Source organism: Amblyomma maculatum, chromosome 7 (genome assembly GCF_055883805.1).
Source record: "Amblyomma maculatum isolate TAMU_Amacu chromosome 7, ASM5588380v1, whole genome shotgun sequence".
NCBI lineage: Eukaryota > Metazoa > Arthropoda > Arachnida > Ixodida > Ixodidae > Amblyomma > Amblyomma maculatum.
This window is the reverse complement of record NC_139350.1, coordinates 11,931,821-11,943,832: the sequence shown is the minus strand read 5'-3', so window position 1 is coordinate 11,943,832 and position 12,012 is coordinate 11,931,821. Positions and strand designations below refer to the sequence as shown.

The 12,012-nt window shown below is 43.9% G+C and overlaps 1 protein-coding gene across 1 annotated transcript; it reads right to left on the bottom strand.

The window, feature by feature from the left end:
• Window positions 1-9,425: 9,425 nt before the first annotated feature.
• LOC146182715 (uncharacterized) lies at window positions 9,426-10,771 on the bottom strand. The gene has a single exon (XM_084608256.1). The coding sequence runs from the start codon at window positions 10,754-10,756 to the stop codon at window positions 9,503-9,505; it is 1,254 nt and encodes a 417-aa protein (XP_084464382.1). The 5' UTR covers window positions 10,757-10,771; the 3' UTR covers window positions 9,426-9,502.
• Between the last annotated feature and the right edge of the window lie 1,241 nt (window positions 10,772-12,012).

The following is a 12,012-nucleotide window of genomic DNA, read 5'->3' as shown; positions in this document are numbered from 1 at the left end:
CAAACGCGTCAAATCTTAGGCGGTCAGCCTTTTTCACAGTCCAACTCTCGCATCCATACATCACAACTGGAAAGACCATAGCACGAGTTATACGGATCTCGGTTGGCAGATTAATCTCTCTGCTCTTTACTAGGCGGTCAAGGCTAACCATTGCTCTCTTTCCCAGAAGCAGGCGTCTCCTAATTTCATGGCTGCAGTCTCCTTCCGAGGTAATCTTGGAGCCCAAGAACAGAAAATCTGTCACAGCTTCTCCTTCTTGTCCATTGATGCTGCAGGACTTGATAGGACAAGACGCCATGATCTTTGTCTTTTTATTGTTCAGTTTAAGCCCAAACTTATCACTCTCTTCTTGCACGCGCATCAAAAGTCTCTTGAGTTCCACTTCACTTTCTGCCATTAAAGTGGTATCATCCGCATATCTAAGGCTGTTGATACGTTTTCCAGCAAATCTTCACTCCAGCTGAAGACTCGTTCAGACCGGCCTTCCTCATGATGCACTCCGCATATAGGTAAAATAGGTAGGGCGACAGTATGCAGCCTTGCCTCACTCCTTTCTCAATCGGAAACCAATCAGTAAGACCATGCCCAATTCTGACTGTGGCCTCTTGCCCTTCATACAGGTTCCTGAGGAGACAGATGAGGTGAATTGGAACTCCCATCTCTTGGAGAGCTTGCCACAATCTGCTGTGATCTACGCAGTCAAACGCTTTCGCATAATCAATAAAGCAGAAGACCATTCAGGAAACATTTGAGGTCAAATCAAAGGTTTGCTAGCACTGAGGAAGCTCAACGCGGTTTTGATCTCGTCAAAACGGCCTTAACAGATAGTCCCGCCATTCAGATGTTCAACCTATATTTGGATGTAATCTTCACCACACACTTTGAAAAAGGGTTTGGATGCTATCCTTTAGCAACGCGATGTAAGAAATTTGAATTGCGAACCTTGATCGCGGAGGAACGAAGATATTCCGTGGGTGAACGAGAGGCTTTTTTCGTGCCTGTTGCATGCGAGCATTGGAATGTCTACCTTCGGAGATGAATGTTTGCGCTGCGCCCTGGTCATCAGGCTTGGACTGGCATGTCACCCGCGAAGCTCCTACATGATTTTCAACCCAGATTACGGGTCAGTATTGCTGGAATTCCCTGTGGGAGCGACGCACACTGCACGGTTGTGCTGAAACTAGTTCACGAGAGGTTGCAAGCTAAGCGATCATAAACACAACAGTGTACAGATAGGAGATGCGGTGCTAGGGCCCCAACAATTCGAAATAGTAACCTCTGCCGGGTAAGATTTGCCACAGCTAAAGTCAAGGCAACTCTTTTATACATGGGCTCATTTTAAGCCCCACCATGGTGTTGCAGTGGTAAGACGCCCGACTACTGTGCTGGAGTTCCCAGGTTCGATCCTGGCTGCCGGCGTCTCCGTTGCGATGGAGGCGGAACGAAGTGGCGTCCGTCGGCTTCAGTGCGCGGTAAAAACACCCAGAGGGTCAAAATTACTCCGGAGCCCTACTACGGCCTCCATTTATTTCTTTCCGCTCTCACTCCACCCTTCTTACGGCGTGCCTAATGTGTCCACAAAACAAGTGTTATAGATACAGCGCCTTTTCTTTCCTGCGAACCAATAATTATATTTCAAGTAGGCACAAAGGTAGGCTAGAATTCCTTTCTCCTAATTGACGATCGCATCTAGAATGCATTTAAATTAACTCTCGTACCAGAAAACAGCTCTGACACTACATTGCCTTGGGCACTTCCTCCAAGCAGTCAAATACTTGTGGAGATCGCTAAGAACAAGCATCAGCTGAAACGACTACATCTGAGCCATATTCTGCTTCTCCAGTGGTTGAAACAAGCTCAACTCCTGCGTGAAGCATCGGCACGGGACAAGGGCTGCGTGGAAGTGCAAAAGAGCGTCGTCCGGCCGGCAGACTACGATACTGACTATTCTGTTTCTGTTCTCTTGCTTCCTATGCTTGCACATGTGTTTGTTTGTTTGTTTTTTTTAAGCGGGAGGTGATGTTATATCCTACAGAAGTTTCAGTTGTTTTGCTTCGTCCCTTGAGATCATCATCACCACTTCTCTCTCTCTTCTCTTGAAAGCACACGCTCGCACAAACTGCTGTAAATAAAGAGTCTACTCTTAGCTGCCGCCTGCGCCTGTTCGCTCCCTTCGTTCAGATACCGGAGAACACAGCCACTCGACAGGGGATTTCTGAGGAGTACTACTTCCATATGACCCCAAATATACCGTAATTAAAAATCATTTGAAGTACGCTTAATCTGCGCCTTTAAGGGCATGACGCACCAGATTTAGTAATTCCAGCTTACGGCTGCCTTTCTGATCATGACTTCTGTACTTCCTATCTGCCGCATTAATAATCACTAATCCCATAATGTGTGCCTGGGTTACCTCGAAAATCCTGTTTAGCCTATAGTAGATATAGTAAGTTATCCATAGTATATATAGTTGAGAGCGGAGGCAGGAGACAAGGCTTTCACACAACGGGCCTTTCCCGCAGGCATCAGCCGACACTGCCCGAACGTCGTCGTCGTCGTCCTCGCCCAAAGACTACCGAGATTCTTCTTTTTCCATCTTATGCGTATAACAGCGCACGCATCGCCTAACGTAACAATATTATCTCCAGAATCACCGGACACATACAGATCCCGCTTCAACCGGGCCGTAAGGCCACGTATGCAAGGCGTAGGTGTAATACCTCTGAGCACCGAGGAAGGTAATTCGCACGGCTCTCTTCCTCTCTCATCATCGTCCCTGTTCAGTGCTGAGCGAGTTTGCTGGCAGAGCAGTTCCGATCATGTCATGTGGTCTCGTGACGCCAATGAACCTGCCGAATCATCAGCTCCTTCTCATGCCACGTGCGAAATAGCACCTTCCAAAAGCAGGCCTGTGATTTTCGCCGAGATCGAAGCCACCTTTAACGATGATGCGGGATTTTGAGCAGAATTTGGCTTTTAATGATGTCGCGTATAGACAAGCTGCTGTAGCAGACCATGAAAACCTCAGCCATACTCCGATCGGTGACGGATACTGGTGCCCCTCTGCTGTGTGAATAAAATAATTAAATAGTTCGTTTTTTTGCAGTAATCAGGATTCCTTCCTCAATTTGGACGCTTTCTAAACAAAACATCGCTTTCAGCCCGCTACGCCAGTAAGACTCCGCCAGCTTTTCTGAGACGATTTCCTACGCAGCTGAAGAGGAATGGGACACGACATACCAATGCAGCTGCCACAGCTGCAGCAGCGTTTTCCGAGTGCCTCTCCTGGACCGTCAGGGGTAATGTCTGAGGTGAACCAGGCGCTTGTTCTTTCGGCAGCCTGGCTCGTCCTCGGCCCAGGCGACACTGCGCGGTAGCGACGGGCAGCGATGCATTAACGCCATCTGCGTGCTCCATGACAATAACAGCTTCTCGTCAACCGAAACCAAGCGCAATCAACAAACCACGATTCCTGACCAAACGGTATGCCGTCGAACCCTCGACTGGAGCATTTGAATGTTATCTATACTTCGTTATTGATTGCGTGTCGCAGTTAAGAAAATAATTTATACAACACTTTTGCTTACTAACGTAAACTACAGTCACTTAGTATGGGCACCCCCACATTTACAAACATAGCCAAATTGCAAACATTACTGAAGTATGCGATTGGTATTGCTACCAATATACCGTATAACGCACATACTGAACGTAGGTTCCGTGCACTCCAAATTATGCCAGTCACGAAAATATGTAACGAAATATTAAAACACAGGACAAGGATTTACCGCCGAACAAGGAACAATTTTTTATTACACTGGTAGAACTGCCAATAAGAAATAACACACAATCAGAATGAATTAATCACGGCGCATACTACGTGCTTGTAATAATTATGGGAAACAGATGACTTGGTATCAAACAACCAGCATGCTAAACCAAAAAATTAAAAATTCATCATCTGGCCTCATGTGCACTGCAGTTTAATACACAGCTTCACTTTATTCTCACTAACGTTTGTATTTGGCTCATTTGCTTCATAAAAATGTATTGTCAAGGTTTTATAAGCACGTTCAGGATTTTTAGAGGACGGGCCTGCACATCCGCTGGATACTATTTTAAAATGTACTGCGTGTCTAATTTCGTCCTAGTATATAATTATGCATAGGTAAAATGCCTGCTCATTTGTTGTGTTTGCTTTTTTCCTCCTGTTTTCATCGGCAAACAGCAATGTGTCGAAGTGTGCATGCTACCGTTGCCTTTTACAGGGGGCACAGTACCCGTCCAGCAAATAATATTTCGAAATTGGTTCACAGCTGCTAAAACGCGCAGTGTCACACTTGTTCTGTGGACACCTGAGCTGCGCCCTAAGTTAAGGGAAGAAGAGGCGCCGTAGTGGAGGGCCCCAGAATATTTTCGACCACCTGGGGATCTTTAACGTGCGCTTACATCGCACAGAACACGGACGCCTCAACGTTTCGCCTCCCCTGAAACGCAACTGCCAGCGGTTGCGATCGAACCCGGGTAGCCAACAAGCCGCTATCTGGCATTTTTCCCTCCAGCATCAATGATCTTGAGTAAAAATATATTTGCTTTCACTTTGGTTGTGATCACTGGGCCCCGAAGTCGAGCGCCCTAAGCACTGCACCGAAGCGGCTGGTTGCAAAAGCCTCTACATTCCTTTGGTCGTAAACTTGCACGGTTTTCATGGATTGACAAAAAGAGCTGCCCGTATGAAAAATCTCGATTAAAAGCGACAAGTGTGTAAAATCTGCAATTGTCCTCTGGATCCATTATAATAGAAAAAAATAAGAGGAGACAATATTTATCCTTTGGCTTCAACCCTTTGTTTCATTCCAGCTTCCTTTATGAGCATCATGAGTACCATCAGATCGCTCAGCAGAAGCAGCTTGCATTCAGATGTCCGGGCAGATTTCTACTTTGTTGTCATATATATATATATATATATATATATATATATATATATATATATATATGTGTATGTATGTATGTATGTAGCATTCATTGTATATCATTCATTGATTACCAAAAAGCATTTGACTCAGTTGAAACCTCGGCGATGATGCAGGCATTGCAAAATCAGGGGTAGACGAGCCGTACGTGAAAGTGCCGGAAGATATATATAGTGGCTGCAGGGCAACCATAGTTCTGCACAAAGAAAGTAACAAAATTCCCATAAAGAAAGGTGTTAAGCAAGGAGACACAATCTCCCCAGTACTATTCACAGCTTGCTTAGAGGAAGTATTGAGAGACCTGGAATGGGAGCAGTTAGTTTAGATGGAGAATTCCTCAGTAATCTTCGATTTGCTGATGACATTGCCTTGCTAAGCAACTCGGGGGATGAACTGCAAATAATGATTGGTGACCTAGACAGAAAAAGTAGAACGGTAGGCTTGAAAATCAATATGCAGAAGACTAAGGTTATGTTTGACAGCCTCAGGAAGGAACAGCAGTTTACATTAGGTAGCGAAGTACTGGAAGTAGTAGGCTAATGTGTCTACTTAGGACAGGTAGTAACCTCAGATCCGGACCATGAAAAGGAAATAACAAGAAGAATAAGATTGGGATGGAGCGCATTTGGCAAGCACTCACAGATTATGACTAGCAGCTTACCGGTATCGCTAAAGAGGGAATTATATAACAGTTGCATCTTACCTGTACTCACCTATAGGGCTGAAACGTGGAGGCTAACCAAGAGAGTTCTACTTAAGCTGAGGACGACACAGAGGGCTATGGAATGAAAAATGTTAGGGGTAACATTAGGAGATAGGAAGCGTGCTGAGTGGGTCAGAGGAATAACTCAAGTTACCGATATTCTAGTTGAAATTAAGAAGAAATGGGCATGGGCAGGACATATAATGCGAAGAGAAGATAACCGATGGTCGCTTAGGGTAACAAACTGGATTCCAAGGTAAGGAAAGCGTGGCAGGGTGCGGCAGAAAGTTAGGCTCTCGGACGAGGTTGAGAAGTTCGCAGGGGTCAAGTGGATGCAGCTAGCACAGAACCGGGTTAAGTGGAGAAATATGGGAGAGGCCTTCGCCCTGCAGTGGGTATAGTCAGGCTGATGATGATGATGAAGATGATATTATATATATATATATATATATATATATATATATATATATATATATATATATATATATTTATTTATTTATTTTATTTATTTGGAAATACTGCCAATCCCAATCGGGATTATTGCAGGAAGGGCACACAAATTTGGAAATACACAACAAAAGTACAGAAATATACAGCGTTACAACGGTTTGAAACAGTAGTACAGTTAATAGCAAATATTTGATAATAACGGATTACAAATAACATGAGAGTAACTAAAAAAATGCCTGAAAACACACCACAACGAAGCACACTTGACATTAACATAGAGCACTGAATGAGTTTGAACTATGATTATAACTGACATTGTAAAACGAGTAGGTGGGCTTCATAAGACTGCAAAAAAGTTTCTAAAGATGAACGTGTTATACATGATGGTAGGTTGTTCCATTCTCTAATTGCTGTCGGGAAAAATGTATGTTTAAAACAGTCTGTGTTAAAGCGATATTCTTCCAGTGTTTGTGAATGTCTATGTCGTGTTGCTCTTGTGTCTGGTTTTGCAATATACCTCGAAGTATCTATGTTTATCATTTTATGAATGAGTTGGTAAAGCAGTTTCTGCCGTGCAAGCCTGGCGCGGTTTTGTAACGTGAGTATTCCAGCTTTGTTTATTAGTTTTGTGGGTGAGTCCGTTTGTCTGTACTTGTTCTAGATGAATCTAGCAGCTTTCCTCTGGACGCCCTCTAGTTTTTTTATTAGTTTATCTGTAAACGGAAACCAGGCTACATTTGCGTATTCAAGTACGGGTCTGACAAAAGTATTATACGAAAGTAATTTAATGTCTGATGGGGCGTCTCGGAGGCGCCTCTTAAGAAAAAAAAGTCGTTTTAGTGCTGATGATGTAATGAAGTTCACGTGAGTGTCCCATTTAAGATTATTTGATATAATTAGGCCTAGGTATTTATGCTGTGTAACTGTGGGAAGCGGAATATTGTTTAGTGTGTATGAAAATTCGGACACACTATGTTTCCTGGTAATTCGTAACACGGCTGATTTTTCAGTATTAATGCTCATCTGCCATTTAGCGCACCATTCACGTACTGATTTTAGTGCATCATTAAGTGCTACATGATCAATTGGCGAATTTATTTCATGGTATAATATACAATCATCAGCAAAAAGCCTCATATTAACACGAACGCTAGCAGGTAAATCATTTATGAAGATTAGAAATAAAATAGGAGCTAGAACGCTGCCCTGGGGTACACCTGACGTGACTTCAGTTATTGTGGACTTTTCACTGTTAAGCTCTACAAATTGTAACCGGTCAGATAAATAGCTTTTGATCCAGTTAATGATTGTTCCTTTGCCTAGTGTGGATTCTAACTTTAGAATTAATTTGTTATGCGATACACGATCGAATGCTTTAGAGAAATCTAGTAAAATCAGGTCTATTTGCTTTTGGTGGTCGATGCTAAGAGAAGCATCATGTATTAGTTCTACTAGTTGAGTGACGGTGGATAGGTTTTTACGGAAGCCGTGCTGAAATGGTGATATAATGCGTTGATCTTCCAGGAATGTTGTTATATGTTTTAAAATTAAGTGTTCCAGTACTTGTTAGTGAAATGGGCCTATAGTTACACGCTTGATTTTCACTTCCACTTTTATGGATAGGAATTACCCTTGCGATTTTCCAATCTGCGGGAAGGAAAGATGAGGCTAAAGATTTGTTGAAAATAAGGCATAAGTATTTTGCGACCCATTCCGCATATCTTCTAAGAAATGTGTTTGGTATTTTGTCTGGTCCGGGTCCTTTTTTGGTATCTAAATTTAGCAAGAGGTTAAATACGCCAGCCTCGTCAATTGTTAGTGGTTCAAGGCATATGTTGGGAGCTTTTATGTGTGGTAAGTTGCCATCATCTGTAGTGAAGATCGAATGAAAGTAATTATTCAGTGAGTTCGCTCTGGCTTTGCTTTCGTCAGGACTCATTATGGTCGTATTATGTTGTTTTGGGTTTAAGTAGTGCCAAAACTTTCGCGGAGAGCTCTTGAGAAAACTAGCAAGTTTGCAAGAAAAATAGTCAGCTTTGGCGACTTTTATTTTTGATTTCATATTCCTGATTGCAACGGAGAGAATAGAAGTTCTTGTGCTACTGGGTTGTGCTTTTAAAGATTTTCTCAGCCGCTTGACTTTGCGTTTGGCATGGATGATGTCACGGCTGATCCACGGGCTGTGCTTATTTGTTTTCTTAGTTTTAACTGGCACAAAGTTACCCATGCAAAACGATATAATGAGTTTGAATCTTTGCCACAATTTTTCAGTGTCGGTATTAGTGTCTAAGGCGAGTTGTTCAAAAGAAGAGAATTCAAAAGACAGGTGATCGAGTATGCTGGTGTCATCTGCTTTGTGGAAATCAGGAAATGTTACGAATGATTTCGAGTGCGTTAGAATGTCATGAATAGGTACATTGCATAATGTTATCTTGTGATCTGACATACCATCTAGAAGCTGAAATTTTGCTTTTTCTGTTGGGAAGTGATCACTAAGGAAAACTATATCAAGTATGTTTGAACTGCCACCTTGTACACGAGTTGGTTTATTTATTATTTGACATAAATTAAACGTTAGCATGGTATCAAACAGTATGTCTGCGTGTTTAGAATGATGTTGCATAGTGTTCCAGTTAACACAGGGTAAATTGAAATCGCCCAATAAGATTAACCTCGATCCAAGCAAGTGCCTAAGCATGTAAGCGTGCACGGAATGCAGAACATCGGTGTTTGAAGACGGGCTGCGATACACGCAGCCGATAAAGACTGGTCGCGGTGAATACAGGAGTTTGCAAAATATTGCTTCGACATCTTCGACGTCAGGCAGAACCTCGAATGGGATTTCCTTTTTTATTAGGATAGCAACGCCCCCGCCACGTGTCAGCCTATCCTTTCTCACAATTGCATAGTTGGGGAGAGTTGCTTCGAAATCTTTTATATTGTTTGTTAACCATGTTTCTGTGATGGCAACAAAATCAGGGCTGATGCAGAGGAGGAATGATTCAAGGTAAGTTGTTTTGTTCACTATGCTGCGAACGTTCATGTTAGCAAATGTTATTTCGGAGGCTGAGGCGGGTGGCGGGAACGTAGCGACCGTGTTTCGGCTCTGTTGTTTTTTTGGTTAGCAGTCCGGGAATCTGTTTCAGTTGAAGCGACACTGTCTTTCTGGTTTTTATGGTTAGCCGTCTGCGTGTAAGATAGAAGCAAAACAATACTTTGTGTCTCGTCATCCCATCGGTACAGATCATTGTTGATTCGTAACTTATCGAAAACCAGGGAAGCTTTCTGCCCTGAATCTTTCATTTCCTTACCAGTTTTCCAGAGCTTTTTTCTAATTTCACGCACTCTTGCTGAAAAATCTTCACCAATCGAGTAATCAGTGTTTTTTTAATTTTGTACAGATTCTTAAGATTGCAGATTTGTCTCGAAAATCCCGCAGCTTTAGAATTACAGGCCTGCATTTTGTCGCTTCTGGTTTGCCCAGCCGGTGTATTCTTTCTATGGCTACCTGTTCAACCTTTAGTGTGTCCCTGAAGATTTCGCCGTTAACTAAATTTTCAAGTGAGCTGTTACTTTCCTCGGGGTCCTCAGGGACCCCATACACGATTAAGTTATTTCTTCTCGAGTAGTTTTCCAGGTGGTCGATTTTCTTTTCAAGGAATGCCACTGTTTCCTGCAACGTAGCGACTTGGTTTAAGCAGGTGGAAACCTTATCATCAAGAGACGTTAGCCTTTCTAGTTTGGTGTCTATTGAAGTGAGCCGCTCCTCTTTAATAACCTTCAGGTCGTCTGCAATTTGCTGCAACTGTCTAGAAAGTTGTGATATGTCGGGACCAGGGTTAGTTTCCACGTCTCCAGCAAGCAGTAGCAGTTGTACAAGATGGACAGATAAATCATAAAGCAATGGACACGCAAGCCGAGGGCACGGCAGCACAATCAAACAAGGGTTATTCGAGCGGATACATTTTCCACAATGTTTGCTCACCTGCACCAAGAAGACAAACGGATTAGACTGCATAGTTGCAGAGCTGCCGTGCCCTATCGCTCGCGGGTCGTGATGTCCGGCCTTTATATTCGCCCACGAAGCTTGCAGCGCCGCCAGTGTGTCGCTGAAGATCGCCCGGACTTCTGATGTTGATTTTCCAGGGCGGCCATGCTGTATCACATCGTCATGAAGCACTGCAGCCGGCAAGCAGCATGCGCGATGATCCGGTTTCTTTGCGTCGACGATCGTAGCTGGCGTGACAGGCGCGTCAGTCCGTGGCGGTATCAGCACCAAGACTCCGATTAGCTGCACCAAGAAGACAAACGGATTAGACTGCATAGTTGCAGAGCTGCCGTGCCCTATGGCTCGCGGGTCGTGATGTCCGGCCTTTATATTCGCCCACGAAGCTTGCAGCGCCGCCAGTGTGTCGCTGAAGATCGCCCGGGCTTCTGATGTTGATTTTCCAGGGCGGCCATGCTGTATCACATCGTCATGAAGCACTGCAGCCGGCAAGCAGCATGCGCGATGATCCGGTTTCTTTGCGTCGACGATCGTAGCTGGCGTGACAGGCGCGTCAGTCCGTGGCGGTATCAGCACCAAGACTCCGATTAGCTGCACCAAGAAGACAAACGGATTAGACTGCATAGTTGCAGAGCTGCCGTGCCCATGTATGCTGCAATCCCATATGTTGTGATTAGTAAACGGGGGGGGGGGGATAAACAGAACAATAGATGAAACAGTACATTGGGAAATCAGTAGCAAGTTGAAGTAAAGAAAAAACAAAAACATCCGTTCACCAGTAGACCGCCTATGAGAGCAATGCCTCGTATTTTTGCGTGAGATACTCGTTCACAAAGACACCAGCTGCTGTTCCTTCCAGACCGACCGATGAGCAGTCTGCTGTGTTCCTTCTTCGTACTGACAGGAGATGATTGCGATTGATGCGTCTTACAAAGTCAACAATTATGTTCTTGACGTCTGTGTTAGGCGTGCACGCCAAGTGAAATGTGTCAATATCAACCATGATATCAAATGGTCACACCTATTTTCTTTCATATTTGTTCGGCAACACGAGAAGAATTTGCAGTATATGCGCCGCGTGCAAACGACGGCCAGGCCGGGGGTGGAGGCGGGGTTGAATATAAATCAAGGAGGGGAGCCGGCCAAGTCGTCTGCTAGCCATGTGTTATATGCAGTGATCGCGTCTTGAATTAATTCTTTCGCAGCGTTTTTATCGTTGCATAACAAGCATCCGTTACCAGCGCACTGTGACGCAAAGTACGGCGCATCTCCAGCGGTACTATTTACTTAAGTAAACGTTCGAAAGTTATATAAAACGTGCAAGATATTGTGTTTACTCTTCGCTGCTCGGCAAGCAATACGACCGAAACCGTACGAACTGATCGAGTTCACTTCCCTTTAACAAGCCGCGTGTCATTCCTGTCTTATAGTTCAAAATGAAATCACTTAGAACAATATCAGCTCACCATCTTCAAGTTTATGACGAGTACTACCATCCGCGTTTAGCTACAAGAAACAAAATATGTTGGTTACCACGTAAACCTGTAATGGTTTATTTACTTAGTGCAATGTTGCATACTTTTGTGCCACTAATTTTTCAAGCCTTTCATAAGTCCTGTGTACAGAAAAAAGTCGGATATGATAGACGTCAGGCACGTGACTTAATGATTTAAACAGGGCGTCTCCAAACACATGGTACATGCATTTTTGGCCAGTAACCCGTGATTGTTAAGGTCACATATGCATGGCCTAGGTGTAACGCCTCTGAGCGCGCAAGCAGGTCTTCTGTACGGTTCAATTCCTATCTCATCTTCAAATCTCTTCGGAGCTGAGTCAGTTCGCAGGCACTTACGATCATGTCACGTGGTCTCGTGACGTCA